Genomic DNA, 18,018 nt, shown 5'->3' on the forward strand with positions numbered 1-18,018 from the left:
GCTCAAGGCTACCGCCCAACCCCTTGAACCATAGAGTCCTTTCTGGTTTTCTCGCAGTTAATTGGAAATAAAGAGATTCACAGGCTTTTTAGTGCCCAGGCTGACTTTGAATTGCAATCCTCAGATCTCAGCCACCTAAGTAGTGAGGATTACAGGCGTGAGCCACAGGAACCCAGCTTGGCTCTCACTTCTTGATATAACTTTCTTTGGGCTAGGCATGGTGGCTCATGCCTATAATGAGACTCTTTAACTCCAATAACCACCAGAAAAACCCGAAGTGGTGCTATGGCTCAAGTGGTAGAGTAAAAGCCTTGAGCTGAAGAGCTCAGGGACAGCACTCAGGCCCAGAGTTCAAGCCCCACACTTTCACCAACAACAATAAAAACAAACAAACAAAAAGAAGAGGCAGCTAGGGCCCGGTACTAGTAGCTCATGCCTGTAATCCTAGCTACTCAGGAGGCTGTGATCTGAGGATCGTGATTCAAAGCCAGCCAGGATGGAAAGTCCCTAAGACTTTTTGTTAGTTTGCTTTTGTCAGTTGCCAGGCTTGAAACTCATGGCCTGGGCACTGTCCCTGGATCTCTTTGTAATCAAATCCTGCACTCTACTACTTGAGCCACAGTGCCACTTCCAGTTTCTAAGAGGTTAATTGGAGACTGAGTCTCATGGACTTTCCTGCTCCAGCTAGCTTCAAACCACGATCCTCAGATCTCAGCCTCTAGGTAGCCAGGATTACAGAATGAGCCACTGGCGCCCAGCTTCATGAGACTCTTTTTTTTTTTTTTTTGCCAGTCCTGGGCTTGAGCTCAGGGCCTGAGCACTGTCCTTGGACTTTCTCAAGGCTAGAGCTCTACCACTTGAGCCTCAGCACCACTTCCAGCTTTTTTTGTACATATGTGGTACCAAGGAATCGAACCCGGGTCTTCGTGCATGCTAGGCAAGCACTTTAACCACTAGGCCAAACTCCTGGCCCCTTCATGAGACTCTTAACTATAATTAGCCACCAGAAAACTGCAAGTGGAGCTATAGTTCAAAGTGGTAGAGTGCTAGCCTTGAGGAAATAAGCTTAAGGACAACTCCCAGGCCCTGAGTTCAAGATCCATGACCAACCAAAGAAAAAAATAAAAGAAATGGCAGCCAGGCACGGAGTTCAAGGTTAGTACACACAAAGTATCAAGACCTTATCTCAATAACAAAAAAGAAGTAGGAAGAGGGGGGAGGGGGAGGAAGGGGAAGAGGGGGGACAGGGAAAAGAAGAGGAGGAGGAGGAGGAGGAGGAGTCAGGCACTTGTAATCCTAGCTACTCAGGAAGCTGAGATCTTAGAATCAAGGTTCAAAGCCACCCTGGGTAGGAAAGTCCATGAGAGACTTATCTCCAATTAGCCACTGGAAAGGGGCGCTGTGGCTCAAAGTGTAGAGTACTACCCTTGAGCAAAAAGAACTCAGGGACAGCACCCAGGCCCCACAACCAATAAATTAGCTGGAGGTAGGATGGGGAAACATGTATGCATTTAAATTCAATTTCCACAACTCTTTAAATAAATAGAAGAAGTCAAAGAAATCCAAACTGATTTATAACAGCTTCTTGGAAATTTCTACCTCTTGCTTCTCCCTAACAAGAACAGATTACCTTCATGGCAAAGCATTAACTGCCCCTTTCCAGTGAGACCAGGGGTCCCTGAAGCTCAAGCTCATAGAGAGGGCTGTCTCCTGGATTAACAGGCTCTTACCAGCTTCTGTAACTTGAGCTTCAAATACAAAACAGCTGTGCTTATTTTTAAATCAAAATGCTAGGTTTGTTTTTCCTATCATGTACATGGTTCAACCCCAACCAAAATAAACACTAGCCAAAAATTACATGGAAAAAGAATATCGCTCAGAGCTATCAATCCCCAGGTACACTGCACACTCCTATACTAAGGACTGGAATAAGAGGTCTGGGGCCAGGAGTTGGTGGCTCACATCTGTAATCCTAGATAATAAGAAGGCTTAGATGTGAGGATCTTCACTAAAGCCAGCCCTGAGCTTATACCCCAAGACTAGCACAAAAAAGAAAAAAAAAAGAAAAGAAAGCTAAATATCTAAACATTAGTGTGGGTGACGGAGTCTTCTCTGCCAACAGAACCTGATAAAATAGCTACAAGATCCTAAGAGCATCTGAATATTATGCTAGACTCAGAAGCTCTAACAAAGGAGTTAGAAACCCTCCAAGAGTCTCATTATGTTACATGCTTCTCTAATTTCTCAGCTGAGGAATTTTAAGTACCTAAATAAAACATCTCAAAGGCAATTTTCCTTTTACTCAAGGTAGAGTCAGAACATGATCTAATTCCCTAGGTTTTTTTTTATTATTATTATTTTGGGGATAGGATGAGGCTGCTCTGGCTTTGTTCCCTAGTGACCCCATAACTCCATTAGTAACACCTAAAAGCTGTCTTTTTTAAATAAAGGATTGTGAAATTTAATAAGGTTTAGCTAGACACACAGCCCATGGCACCATGCCTCCCTCATTTCCTGGACCTTACGCAAATTACATCCTCCCTCCTTCGGCTAGTTAGTACAAATCTATTCCAGGTCTAAGATTTCATGGTCAAAAATGCCAGAAGAAAACATTAAGGCAATTAGTCGTCCACACCAGATGCAAACGATGAGGAAACTTCTGAAACGATGGCTGTTCACACCCAAATCAAATGTCCAAAGGTTGTGAACAACACTGAATTAACACACCATAAGCAGGGAATATTGGGCCTTTTGTCATGAAACAACCAACCACAACTACACCTGAACTTCCGTATCTCCAAGCCCTCAGAGGTGAAGCAATCCAGCATAACAGGGAGGAAACCTCTGACCAAAGCACTGTCACTGGGGAGCACAACTAATGAGAAAAGCAGCAGGGAAAAAGCAGAAGTGGTTTGAGACAGGCTTCCCCCAAAGCTTAGGGAGAAAATGCTAGTGATACTTTGGGAAAGGCATACCACGGAAGGCAAAGAGCACACAAGGCACTGTCCAACCCTGAAAAATATTAGCAAGGGCCAGGATCACTGCACTTGCAACCACGGTTCTTCCTTGATAGTTTAGAGAAAGCTTTCTAAGTCTTTCATTGAACCCAAAATTGCAGAAGAGGAAGAACTCACCGTGAGACACAAATATCACCATCCTTATCCTTACTGAGAACTCAAGGTTTTTGTTTTAAGGATGCTCAGAGAACTAACAAAAAATAGAACTCAGTGAAGTTTACAGCCTGCTTACATATGCATTTTACTTGTTTCTTACATGAGCTGATAACTGGGGATACTAATATTGCCACTTGCCAAAGGGGTACAACCAAGGTCTGAAAATGCCTACTGACGTAGGACTAGACTTTCTGGGAGCGATGGAAGGGAGGTCCCAACATGAATCTCAGTGAGTGATGCCCAATGAGTTTTTTCTTTAACCTAGACTTTGTCAGAACTCTGACCTTAATTCTAGATCTGGCACGCTACCATCCAAACTCATGACCCAAGCCCAGCTAACCTCTCAAGTCTTCCCATTTCTATCATCACTGTCCACAAAAGGCTCTGGTCATAGCCATCCAGTTCTGCAGTAAGAGGCACACATGGCCAAAGAAAGCCTTGGTCCCTGCAGAACCACATGTATATGCTAACAGACCTCTGAAGAGTGGAGTTAAAAAGCCTGTTTAACCAAAAGTACCTAAGAGTACGGATCTGTTCCTGAACATTTGTTCACAGCATCATTATCTCTCTTGTGTCTTTCAGTCTCCAAATTCTAGTCTATCTGTCCCAGTTGAGCAGTGCCGCTCAAATGCTATGAAATGCCCAATACTACAACTTAAGAGCAGGCATGGTCAGTCAGGCACAGGAAAAAGAAACATGGCTTGTACCCCTAGACAACTAAAGGAGGGTGGGCCTTGATAAAGGAGAAGATATACTGATGGGTTTCTTCATTTCCCCACATTTACTGAACATATATACAATCCCAAACAAGAGAAGACTTTTTCCAAATATTTTCTCTATTCTTCCACAGAAATTGAAGGCAAAGTCCTAAGTTAATCTTTCACTTAGAAAAAGTTGAAAATGGATACATGGGTCAAAGAAAATGACAAAGGAATTAAGTCTCCCCACTTTACACCTGAGGAAACTGAATTGATGAACTAACCCCAAGGTTATATGGGTAGCAAGGGCACAGCTGGCTTCAGATGCAGTCAGGCTTCTGAAGCTGTCCTATTAGCAAAGCCACTTTCAACTATCCCTACTGTGATGATCACATAGAAAAGAGGCTGGTCAGGCCCACAGACTTAGTGTGACATACAGTAATTGGACCTAAACACCCTATCACCCCTATCATCTTCCAAGTTACCATAAATCATTTCCTTAACACCTGGGTGGGCACATGGTGGGCACGTTGAGCCTTCAACTACAGACTTGCTGTCCTTGGGTGAACCCCTCTCCTGGTTCTATGCAGTTCTGGATTGCAGACAGGAAGGAAACTGGACCTAAGTAAACAAGAGACCAATAGGCTGTTTTGAGAAAGCAGGCTAAAATGTTCCCAAGGTGCAGGCATTGAGTCAGAAGGTGAGGGTATTAAGTCAGAAAGCCCACCTTCAAGGGTAAATGGGGGGGGTAAAGAAGTAGAGTGTATGTGGTGAGGGGAGTCTTTGTACACCCAACAGATGAGAATAGAAACAAACACTCTGAAGAGCAATTTGGCACCATTATATCCCAACTTTTAAATATACCTACCCCTATAAGACTATAATCTGTAACTACATGTCCAGGAACCTAACATACTATAGAATAAAATAGACACTTACTCAGTAAATCATGATAGAAAGCAATAAGATACAGGCACTTTTTTAAAAACTCAGAAGTGACTAGACAGGGTAGCTCAGGCCTATAATCCCAGCACTCAGGAGGTTGAAGGAAGAGAACTAGACAGGGTGGCTCACGCCTGTAATCCCAGCTACTCAGGAGGATGAGATCTGAGGATTGAGGTTCAAGGCCAGCCTGGGCACAAAAGGGACCTGAGACTTATCTAAATTAACATCTAGAAAACACAAAGTGGGCCTTGGCTCAAAGGTAGGGTGGTAGCCTAGAGCTGAAAAGCTCAAGGACAGCATCCAGGCCAGGTTCAAGCCACATGATCCATCCAAAAAAAAAAAAAAAGATAACCTGGACCACAATGAAAACAATTAAAATTTTAAAAAAAATCAGAAGTATGTGTGTGTGTGTGTGTGTGTGTGTGTGTGTGTGTGTGAGAGAGAGAGAGAGAGAGAGAGAGAGAGAGAGAGAGACAGAGACAGAGAGAGACAGAGAGAGAGACAGAGAGACAGAGACAGAGAGATGCAAATTATTTTAGCTTTCAGTGTATTGTTCAGCCCCAAAAGATTCATGTTATAAAATGCAATATATAACTGGGTGCCAGTGGTTTATGCCTATAATCCTAGCTACTCAGGGAAGCTGAAATCTGAGGATCACAGTTCAAAGCCATCCTGGGCAAGAAAGTCTTAGATGGCGGGGGCAGGGGGTGAGTGGAGAAGACACCATATAAACTGTCTTTTTTTTTTTTTTGAGGCTAACTCAAATTCACAATCCTACTATCTTAGCCTCTTGCTTGAGTGCCAGCATTATGGGCATATGTCACCACAACTAAATAGTTTAACCCATTTGTGTTTTTTATTTGGGGTTTTTGGTTGTTGTTTTGGTTTTTTTTTTGTTTGTTTGCTTTTTGTTTTACGGGTCCTGGGGCTTGACCTCAGAGCCTAAGCATTGTAAAGGCTAGTACTCTATCACTTGAGTAACAGTACCACTTCTAGCTTTTGCAGTGTATATGGAAGCAGGGAATCGAACCCAGGACTTCATGAATGCTAGGCAAGTGCTCTACCACTAGGTCAAAATCCCAGCCCTCCAGTTGTGTTTTAAAGGCAGAGAAAATTGCTGGGCATGGTGGCTCACACCTGTAATCCTCGCTACTCAGGAAACTGAGATCTGAGGATCAAGGTTCAAAGCCAACCAGGGCACAAAAGGACCAGAGACCCTACAATTAACCTCTAGAAAATGGGAAGTGATGCTGACTCAAGCGGTAGTGTGGTAGCCTTGAGCTGAAGAGCTCAGGGACAGCGTACAGGCTGAGTTCAAGCTCCATGACCCACCAAAAAAAAAAAGCAGAGAAAATAAAGAACCCTACATATACCAGTAATCGAGTGTGTATGTGTGTGTATATATGAATTACTTATATACATATAAATAATATTAGTGTATCTATAAAATGAAGCAGAAGTATAAAAACCATTAAAATGGGCACAAACCATGAACTTTTACTTTTTACTTTAAATTTTTTGTTTGTTTGTTTGTTTTGGGGGGGGATGGTTGGTGGTGACACTGGAACTCTGGGCCTGGGTGCTGTCCCTGAGCTCTTCAGCTCAAGACTACCACCCTACCCCTGGAGCCACAGTCCCACTTCCCCTTTTCTATTCATTAATAGGAAATAGTTTCACAGTCTCAGGCTCCTGAGTAGCTAGGATCACAGGCGTGAGCCACAAAGCCCGGCTTTTTTCATGTTTTTGTATTTTTGGTTTGAGGTTTTTATTTTTAGAGGGGTTTTGTTGTTGCTGTTTGTTGTTGTTGTTGTTGTTGTTGCCAGTCCTGGGACCTGAAATCAGGACCTGAGCAATGTCCTTGAGCTACTTTTAGTCAAGGTTAGAGCTCTACCACTTGATTCACAGAGCCACTTCCCGATTTTTCTGAGTAGTTTATTGGAGAGAGTCTCATAGAGTTTCCTGCCCGGGCTGGCTTCAAACTACAATCCTCAGCTCTAGGATTATAGACATGAGTCATCAGCATCCATCAGATTGCTGTATTATCAATCACTGTTTTGCGAAGTTGTTATTTTGTGTAATTAAAAACTAATAGAGAGAAGATTACAGTTCAAGTGGTAAATTGCTTGCCTAGCCTGTGCTTGCTAAACATGTCTGAGGCCCTAGGCCAATTCCTATAACGGGAAGCCAGGAAACCAGATGTAAAAAATAAAAGGTATCTTAAAGCTCAGAAACAAAGCAGCCATCAGCTCTAGACATGACAACTAACAAAAATCTTAGTGGAGTTTGTGCCACACATAGTGGCACAATAGCAAAAGGACTTTCAAATTTCAAGATAAATTACCTAAGGATAAAGAAGAAAGTGAATCTATTCACACCATTCAATTCTTTGCTCAAGTCCCAAGGAGCTATGTTATTCCAACATTCCAGCTAGAAGACCTAATATTAACTTCCAGCTTCAAATGAGCCACTAAAAAGAGAAAAATATTTAGATCTATTCAATACATTAAGCTGCAGAGTTTTTGTTGTTGTTTCTGGGTTTGGTGAAAATGCTGGGTGGAATACTAAATAAAGAAGATAAACTAGGAGATAGAAAACCAACAAGCAGTATGTAGAATTTGGAAAATGATTAATATTTTATCCTCCATGAACATACATATGCCTCTGATCTGAAAAAAATGTGTTACAAGCCGGGCACTGGTGGCTCATACCTATAATCCTAGGTACTCAGGAGGCTGAGATCTGAAAATCAAGGTTAAAAGCCAGCCTGAACAGAAAAAGTCCCCTTGAGACTCTCATCTCTAATTAACCACATAGAAACTGTAAGTAGAACTGCCGCTCAAAGTGGCAGAGAACTAGCCTTGAGCAAAAGAGTTCAGGCACAGTGCCCAAGCCCTGAGTTCAAGCCTCACAATCACACACACAAAAAAAAGAGAGTGTGTTACAACATAAGATTCCTCTTGCTATTTAAAAATCAAAATAGACATGCTTTTGAAACTTCATTTTAGGACCCACCCTTCCAAGCCACAATTATGCTTACAACATCTTATATTTATTCTCACCTCTTCCAAAACAAGTTTAAAGTTAAATTCTCCAAAACACCTATGAGATCTTGTGTCAAAATTTAGCCTTAGCACTGTAAAGATGAAGAACAAAAGATATTCAGCTCACTTGCTTCCTCATAGAAAGAATAAAAAGAAGAAAACCAAAAGTAAACAACAGAGCAAAGCTATGGGAATGTGAATGAGTAAGCCAGAATATCCCAGAAACCCACTCAGTGCAAGACTGATGATCAGAAGTCTGAGAGGGTGACCTACTTTAATTCCCACATTAGGAAAGTCCAGAATTGGATCAACAAGCCACAGAATCCAGTAGGATGAGATTAGTTTCCCCTTCTTTAACCTCCCAGGTTGCAATAGTCTGGATTTACTTGTTTGTTTGTGGTTTTCACACGCCATGCTGGAGCCAGGCTGTGCTCCCTCTAGTGGTACTCAAAAGCATGTGATGTGCTCTCAGGTTAGCCCCTAACCCAGTGTACCCACAAGACCTGACATCACTGCTACCTGTCCCCACCTGTTCTTGGAAATGCAAATAATCACATGATCAAGAGCACCAGTGGTATCCAGGACTGGGACTCAGGAAAGGAGTATACCCAAGTACTAACTAATTAGATTCTTTACAAACTAGTTTCTGTTGGCTCCTCAAGAGTTAATCCTAAGAATTGGAGCAGGCAAAGGAGAGGCCCTCTCTAGGGTATAGATGGCCAGGTATTCAAAAAACGGTGGGATTTTTTAAATCCAAAACCATTCAAGATACTCAAAATGCCAAAAACCCACTGATAAATATTGCTCCATGCTGGAAGCCTGATAGAGGGGGCTCTCCTTTAGATATAGCCTCAGTCCTCCTGAGTCCAGAACATTTGTCTTCCCTTGTGGCAGAATCTAAGAACACACAATGATTTCAACAGTATTTGTGAGAACAAATCATTGTTCTTAGGGCCAAAAATGAGCATAGAGCTAAGACTTGGAAAGGGGAAATGAAAAAGTTCTAAGAAGATGACTCAGTTCAGATTGGTTATGGGACCACAGAGGACACTGGGAAAAGAAAGTAACTGGCCATCAAGCTTCCATTGGGGTGAAAACAAATTATATTCTAAAACAAGGGCAGATCAAAACAAGAGAAAAGTTAAAGATGGGTGAATATAGCACACACAAGGCCTTGGGTTTCAATTTCCAGCCCTGCAAAACACTAACAAAAACAAAAACTGGAGCAATAAAAGAGGCTTACCTAGAAAAATGTCAAAAATCCGGGTGTGGTGGCTCACGCCTGTAATCCTAACTACCCGAAAGGCTGAGATCTGAGGATTAGAGTTCAAAGCCAGCCCAGATACTCAAGTCCCTGAGACTCTTATCTCCAATTAACTACCAGAAAACCAGAAGTGGCTCAAGGGGCAGAGTGGTAGACTTGAGCTGAAGAGCTCAAGGAGAACACCCAGGCCTGGAGTTCAAATCCCCCAATTAACATTAACAACAACAACAAAAAAGCGGCTGCCTGTTCACTGAATCACAGCCTAAAGAGCACTTTTATTTTCAAAATGATATTAGCTGACAAAGTTGACTAGTAAAGTACATCACTAAAATTTCAACATATTAAAGCTTTAAACTGTTCCACCTCAAACTTGGAGTTGAGTTATTTCAGGTGATTCCCAATGCTATTCTCTTGGTGAGAAGGCTGACCTCAAGCTCTGCAATAGTGAGGATGAGCTGGTAAGGAATGGGCAAACACCGCTAACCCAGGACTCTACATCCACACTAGGTGGACATTTTGGGCCAGACAACTCTGTTGAGAGAAGCTGACAAGAGTGCGGATGTTTAGCAACTGCTGACCTTCACACAGTAGATGCCAGCAGTACTCCCGTGTTGTCACAGCTAAAAATGTCTCCAAACATTTGGAGACTGTCTAAACACATAGATAGCTTCACCATGGAAAGTGGTCTATACAGCTAAAAGTTCATAAAAATAACCTAAACCCATATGCAGAACAGAACCAGTCAGGTTGAACTCCCCAGATCTGACTTTCAACTTAGTTTAGTTGGAAGTTGACAGTAATTTGCCAACCACCATGCATTCTGAGAACCAGTAATGGTGATCATCATTACGATGCTTACTAATTATACTGCAGGAGTGTTACATGTTGCTTTTCCTCATCACAACTCCATATGACACATGCTAGTATTCTCATTTGGTAGAGAAGGAGCACAAAGGTAAGTAACTTTCTTAAGGATAGTGTCAGATTTTTAAGTGGTCTGATCCCAGAGCTTATGCTGTTACACAATGCTGTTACACAACACCAAACTACACACTTGAAAGTTATTATTATTATGTAGTCACTAGCTATATGTGTCTGTTTAATTATATTTAATTATTTAACTAACATACCACTTTGGAAAAGTCTGACAGTTCCACAAAAAGCTACACACAGAGTTACCATTTGACTCAGCAATTTCCATTAGAGTATATCCAGGAGAACTGAAAACATATGTCTACACAAAAATTACCACACCAACATTCAAGAAGCATTATTCCTAAGAGCCAATAGTGGAAACAGCGCAAATAAATATCAGTTGACAAAAGGATACATAAAATACCGCATAGCTGGGCATGGTAGCTCATGCCTGTAATCCTAGCTACTCAGGAGGCTGAGATCTGAGTATCTCTGTTCAAAGCTAGCCAGGGCACTAAAGACTGTGAGATTCTTATCTCCAATTAACTACTAGAAAACCAGAAGTGGTGCTGTGACTCAAGGAGTAGGGCTGTAGCCTTGAGCTGAAGAGCTCAGGGACAGCACCCAGACCCAGAGTTCAAGCCTCATCACTGACCAAAAAAAATAATAATAATATATTTATGATATATTTATACCATGAAGATTATTGACCACAAAAATATGATATGTCCTAATAACAAAAACAGCATGATATTGGCACAAAAATAGACCAGAAGATTAATGGAACAAAACAGAAGATCCAGAAATAGAACCACATACTTACAGTTAACTTGTATTTGACAAAGGAGCCAAAGATATACAGTGCAACAAACACAGTCTATTCAATTATTGGTGCTGGCAAAACTGGGCAGCCACATGCAGAAAACTAAAAATTGACCCCAGCCTTTCGCCATGCACAAGCATTAACTCAAAGTGGATCAAAGACCTCAGTGTCAGACTGGAAACAGTGAAACTGCTACATGATACAGTAGGAGAGACACTGGAACTCATAGGTACAGGCAAAAGATTCCTGAACAGAATCCCAGGGTCACAACAGATTGGAGAGAGACTTGATAAATGGGACTACCTAAAAATAAAAAGTTTCTGCACAGATAAAAGCATAGCCACAAAAGTAGAGAGGCAGCCAACCATCTGGGAAAAGATATTTACCAATAATATATCTGGCAAATGCTTAATATACAGTATCTACAGGGAACTCAAGAAACTCATCCCTCCCAAACCCAATAAACCATTCACTAAATGGACAAGGGAACTAAAGAGAGACTTATCAAAAAAAGAGGTTAAAATGGCAGAAAAGCATATGAGAAAATATTCATGATCCATGGTCATAAAGGAAATGCAAATAAAAACAACCCTAAGATACCACCTTACCCCAACAAGAATGGCCAAGATTTTGAACTCAGACAATGACAGTTGCTGGCAGGGTTGTGGAGAAAAAGGAACCCTACTACACTACTGGTGGGATTGTAAACTCGTTCAGCCACTCTGAAAGCAGTGTGGAGGTTTCTTAAAGAACTGAAAATTGACCTTCCCTACGATCCTGCCATACCACTTCTGGGCATCTATCCTGAACATCATAACCCAAGATATGATAAGGACACCTGCTCAGCAATGGAAATAATCCAGATGCCCTATTGCAGATGAATGGATACAGAAAATGTGGCATATATATACAATCAAATTCTACATAACCAACAGATAAGATAAAATGGCATTCGCAGGGAAGTGGATGAATCTAGAGCGAATCATCTAGCGTGAGACAAGCCAAGACCAAAGGAACAAAAGGCGCCTGGTATCCTTAATATGTGGCTATTAGATCCAAACAGTACAAGAGAGAGGACTCAATATTTGCATACCCAATGCTATGGACATGGTATTGGAAATATAAACACAACCACATAGACATAAAAACCTATGACTCTATAGACATAATGTTTTATTTCATAAATTAATATATATCTATGATATACAAACCCTTAGCCTAATTTTGATTATGTTCTAAAAACTAATTGCCAGTGATTATAGAGTCCCTTCTTGAATATTCATTTGTTAAACATGTCATTTGAAATGATGTAAAAATCAATGTCAATAAGTTCTGTAATAAAAAAATTAAATAAAAAAACCTATGACTCTATAGACATAATGTTTTATTTTATAAATTAATATGTATTTATGATATACAAACCCTTAGACTAAGGCCTTAAAAGAGGGGAATTTTCTACAACTTTATTTCAAAATAATATAGTCAAATACTCTGGTTAGGAAGACGACTCCATGTTATCTCACGCATAAATTAACCAGAGGAAATAAATGCCAAGGCCTTTCTGTTTGGAAACTCTGCTTTCTTTTTTTTTTTTTTTTTTGCCAGCCCTGGACTTGGGCTCAGGGCCTGAGCACTGTCCTTGAACTTTCTCAAGGCTAGCACTCTACCACTTGAGCCTCAGCACCACTTCCGGCTTTTTGCTATGCATGTGGTACCCAGGAATCGAACCTGGGTCTTCATGCATGCTAGGCAAGCACTCTACCACTAGGCCAAACTCCCAGCCCAACTCTGCTTTCTTAATTCTTTACAGGTTCAAGGAATCAAATCTGTGTGTCACAGTGACCTATAGAAAAGTTAAATCAAGGCTGTAATTGCAAAAGTGCCTGTGATTGTATATAGAGATTCCCTTCTTGAACACTTGTTAAACATGTCATTTGAAATATGATGTAAAAATCAAAGCTGTAATTGCAAAAGTAAATTAGGCTGATGAATTTTCCTGGCCTTCATGGTAAAGGAATGGCTGTGCCAGGTGGGCCCATGGTATACACCTATAATACTAACTACTCAGGAGACAGACATCAAGAAGACAGCAGCTCAAGGTTAGCCCAGGCAAATAGTTCTGGAGGCTCCTGTTTATTTTTTTTTCTTTTCTTTCTTTCTTTTTTTTTTTTTTTGGACAGTCCTGGGGCTTGAACTCAGGGCCTTGGCACTCTCCTTGAGCTTCTTTTACTCAAGGGTAGCATTCTACCACTTGAGCCATAATACCATTTCTGCGGCTTTTTCTGTGTATATGGTAACAAGGAATTGAACCCGGGGCTTTATGCATGCTAGGCAAGCACTCTACCACTAAGCCACATCCCAAGCCAAAACGTGTTGTTTTCAAGGACAGTGTCCAGGCCCTGATGGTGGTGCTAAGGTTTGAACTCAGAGCCTCATTCTTGCTAGACAGAAGCTCTACCACTTGAGCCACATCCTCATCACTTGGGGGCCCCTATATAATAGATTCATTTTAGAGAGAAAAACACTGAGGAACCCACTCTACCTTACATACACAGTGAGTTCAGCAAGTCCTTCCTAATTCAGAGTGAGGTGGAAGTCACTGTTGAAATAAGAATAGTGAGTACTTGAAGTCTGTTCTGAGCCAAATGATCTCCAGTCTTTTTCTTCTTACTAGTTTGTACAAAAACAAGAATTTAAGAAAATGGAGCCAGGCGTGGTGGCTCATGCCTGTAATCCTAGCAACTTAGGAGGCTGAGATCTGAGGATTGCAGTTCAAGCCCAGCCCAGGCACTAAAGACTATGAGACCCTTATCGCCAATTAACCACCAGAAAACCAGAAGTGGAACTGTGGCTTAAGGCGTAGGGCAGTAGCCTTGAGCTGAAGAGCTAAGGGACAATGCCCAGGCCCAGAGTTCAAGCCCCATGACCCACCAAAAAAAAAAAAAAAAGAAAAAGAAAATTTAAGAAAATGCAAAATGACTAAACTATGATGGATTCAAAGTTAAAAATAATATCATAACTTCCATTCCAAATGCTAAAAATCTAAACACAAATCTTACCATAGATACTGAGGATTCTAGGATACCAAGATAAGAGGGTATGAGGGATGTGAATTAAGGGAGGTGTTAAGAGTGACAGTATGAAGCGGTTAGGAAGAAGGGGACAGGCCATACAAATATTTCCCCTCAAGTTGTAACCACTTAATAGCTACTGGTTAATACTAGTACCCAGGCAAATAGAATAAAGTGTAAAAGCCACTCTGCCCCTAAAAATACCAGAAATAGAATTTTTTAAATATTTAATTGCACTGGGTGCCAGTGGCTCACACCTATAATTCTAGCTACTCAGGAGGTTGAGATCTGAGAATCATGGTTCAAGGCCAGCCAGCGCAGGAAAGTCCATGAGACTCTTATCTCCAATTAACTGCCAAAAAACCAGAAGTGGTCATTGAGCCTCATCATGGCTCTTGAGCTGAAGAGTTCAGGGATAATGCCCAGGCCCAGAGTTCAAGCCCCATAACTGACAAAAAAAAAAAAAATGCAATGCTTCAGTGAAGAAACTGAAAACAAACTGCAGTATATACCCACTTTAGGGTATTATTCAGCCATTAAAAAAAGAATGAAGTGGGGCCGGGACTTTGGCCTAGTGGTAGAGTACTTGCCTAGCATGCACAAAGACCTGGGTTCAACTCCTTGGTACCACATATACATAGAAAAAGCCGGAATTGGTGCTGTGGCTCAAGTGGTAGAGCTCTAGCCTTGAGAAAGTCCAAGGACAGTGTTCAGGCCCTGAGCTCAAGCCCAGGACCGCAAAAAAAAAAAAAAAAAAAGAATGAAGCACTGGTACCTATTATAATGTTAGATTAACCATGAAAACATTAAGTGAAAGAAGATGAATACATACACAAGACCACATACTGCAGGACATAAATATCCAGAACAGGTAAATTCATTGAGACTAGAGACTGGTTGCTGCCTGGAATTACAGTGAGAACAGGGAGTAACTAGTTAAAGGGAACAAGGTTTTCTTTGGGATGATGAAAATGTTTTGGAATTACATAGAGGTGGTGGTTGCGCAACACTGACAATGTACTAAATGGTGAACTGTCACTTTAAAACTTGGTTTTGTTATGTGAATTTCAACGCACTTTAAAAAAATCAATCAAGGTAGGCATGGAGTCATATGGCTGTAAATTCAGCACTCAGGGGGCAGAGTCAGGAGGATCTCACAGTTTGAAGCCAGTACATCCCAGTACTTGGGAGGCTGAGATAGAAGGATCAAGAGTTCAAGACCAGGTCTCAAAATACACACAATAACAAAAATCAATTTTTAAAAGCTGAGGAAACAAATTAGCAAAACAAGATTTTGTGTGTGAAAATGTGTGTATGTGTGTGTGTGTATGTGAGAGAGACAGAGACAGAGACAGAAAGTCACCCTTACACTTCTATAACAAGGATAAACATTTCTGCTCTTGATCACATCAATTTCAGGTACTAAGTTGTACAGACTTTGCCTTTGGACTGTTTATCTCTGTGTGTATATGTCTTTCTAGAAAAGACATGGAAAGGAACAAAAATTGCAGAAAATAATATGGTAAAAGCTTTTGCCAAGAGTAAGAGAGGAAGGATGGTTCCCCCTACTGCACCCCATCCACTTTGGCACCTAGAGCAATGCTCCTATTAGGTTTCAAAATGCCAGTCGGAGGTGGAATCAACGCAGGCAAACTTCTCTTCCTGAATAAAGAAGCAAGCCACCCAGCAAGTAAAGCTGAGGTGCTCCATTTACTGCTTATCTCCATACCTGAACCACTCTTTGCTCAAAAGCCCTGAGCTGGCTAGATCAGAATCCATAACTTGCTCTCCCAGGGGCTAGCCTCACAGCCAGGCCTGAGGGGTCTCACTCTACTTCATCCAACCGACCTTCCAAGAATCTTAGCTTTGATCTGTCACCAAGACACAAATGTATGCACTATGAAAAATGGAGCCAAGGAGTCAGGCACTGGTGGCTCAGGCCTGTAATCCCACCAGCTACTTAGGAGGCTGAGATCTGCAGGAAAAGACCACTGGACTCTTAGCACCAGTGAACCACCAAAAAAGCTAGATGTGGAAGTGGTTCAAGTGGTAGAGTGCTAACCTTAAGAAAAGACAAAATCAATAATTAAAATCTCAGGGACAGCACCCAGGTTCTGAGTTCAAGCCTCAGGACCAGCACAAAACAAAACAAAACCAAAAATGAAGCCAAGATGTCCTCGGAGTTTTCCCGGTCCAGTCTGAAATAAACATCCTCCCAGGCCAGCTCAGCAGCCGTGTGGCCCTCAACACACAAGTGCACACAGCCCGGGCCACCTGCCCCATAGGTGATGCGGGGCAAGAGGCTGACTTCAACCCACAGGTTCCGTGACAGCCACTCCCGTGCACCCACCGTGCCGCCGTCCCAAAGGCCCCGGCGTCGCTCGGCCTCCGGCCCACCACCTCCCCGACACCAACACCTTCACAGGTGTTCCTCGCCTAAACACCAACGCCCCCTCAGCTCCGGTCCACGCTGGCCACCGGCGTTCCCCTGGGAACCCCTCAACTCCTTACAACAACAGTCCTCCAAACCCCTCCAGCCCCATCTCCACCATTTCACCCCACCTCACCCCACCCCCGGCTCCCAGCCTGGCCCGGACGCCCCCTCCTCTTACCTGCGGGGGTTCGGCTCGGGCTGACAGGGGACCGGGCAGCGCCTGGAGGAGCAGGAGCGCCATGCCACCCAGGAGCCTTCTCCTCTCCATCCCCCTCCGGCTCCTGCTCCTCCGCCACGGCGCCGCCACCTTCCTCCTCCGCCTCCCTCTCTTCTTCCTCTCCTTCCTTCTTCCCTTCTTTCCTGTCTCACTCTCCCCTCCCGCTTCCGGCTCTGCTCTGCCCCGCCTCAGGAAAAGCTCCCACCCAGACCCGGGGGAGGATCTCCAGTCACAGCGCCTCATTGGCTCCTACCCCCCGCCCATTGATCAAATTAGCTGTCGATCAAAATACTGGGCACGCCCACCCCACGTGAAGACGAACCAGGCGGCCCAGCCAATGAAAAGTAAGAAGGAAGCCGGGCCATCTTGAGTGCTGCGAGGTGACGTAAAATGCCTTCTGCCCCGGAGAGAGTGGCGGAAGTAGCTGAGATCACGGGGGGGGGGGGGGGGGGGGGGGGGGGGGAAGGGGGGAGAGGGGGGAAGGGCCAAGAAATGTACGGAAAAGGCGAGTTCGAACGCAGCCATTTGGAGTGTGGCGGAACTTCTAGGTTCCCACGGTTCAGCAAAAAAAAAAAACAAAAACAAAAACAAAAAAATGAGGCGTGTTAAAAGATGCTTGAGAGGAGCCAGGAGTTTGGCCCAGTGGTAGAGTGCTTGCCTAGCATGCACTAAGACCCGGGTTCGATTCCTCAGTACCCCACATACATAGCAAAAAGCCGGAAGTGGTGCTGAGGCTCAAGTGGTAGAGCTCTAGCCTTGAGAAAGTCCAAGGACAGTGCTCAGACCCTGAGCTTAAGCCCAGGACTGGCAAAAAAAAAAAGAAAAAGAAAAGAAAAAAGGTGCTTGACAGTGAGCTGTTTCCAGGTTCACTGAGCACTTCCCAAGCGATAAATAATTGCAATCGAATACAAGCTGTGACACCTCTTGTCTCGAAACACAATTGCCAGGGTACCTTTTCCCAAACTCAAACTACCCGAGCGGCAAGTTAGGTCTATCCGGATTATGGAGGCATTGTACCTTTTATCTAAGGCACCTCAAGTTTCAAGTACAAAATTCCAGTGACTTTTTTTTCTTTGGGTGGGTCATGGGGCTTGAACTCTGCCTGAGCACTGTCCCTGAGCTCTTCAGCTCAAGGCTACCGCCCTACCCTTGAGCCAAGACCCACTTCCCGTTTTCTAGAGGTTAATTGGAGATAAGGAGTCTCTGGTCCTTTTGAGCCCTGGCTGGCTTTGAATCTTGATCCTCAGATCTCAGGCCCCTGAATTGCTAGGATTAGAGGAGTAAGCTACCACGCCCAGCTCCAGTGACTGTTACCTCAGAAATAGCTCTGAAATCCATATCCCATTGCTTTCATCCATGTTATCTTCTGGATCAATACAAATACCCTCCCTTATGATTCACAAACTAGTCAATTCTTCCTGTCAAACATTTTTCACA

At 42.9% G+C, this 18,018-nt stretch overlaps 1 protein-coding gene across 1 annotated transcript in view; it reads right to left on the minus strand.

The window, feature by feature from the left end:
- Window positions 1-16,756, minus strand: part of Wbp1l (WW domain binding protein 1 like) — a 56,725-nt gene extending 39,969 nt beyond the window's left edge. The window contains exon 1 of the mRNA XM_090345981.1: window positions 16,543-16,756. Coding sequence (XP_090202107.1) covers window positions 16,543-16,632 — 90 coding nt within the window. The 5' untranslated portion in view covers window positions 16,633-16,756. The remainder of the gene's footprint in view (window positions 1-16,542) is intronic.
- Window positions 16,757-18,018: the final 1,262 nt, after the last annotated feature.

This window comes from Megascapheus bottae, chromosome 15, assembly GCF_031878675.1.
Source record: "Megascapheus bottae isolate mThoBot1 chromosome 15, mThoBot2.hap1, whole genome shotgun sequence".
NCBI lineage: Eukaryota > Metazoa > Chordata > Mammalia > Rodentia > Geomyidae > Megascapheus > Megascapheus bottae.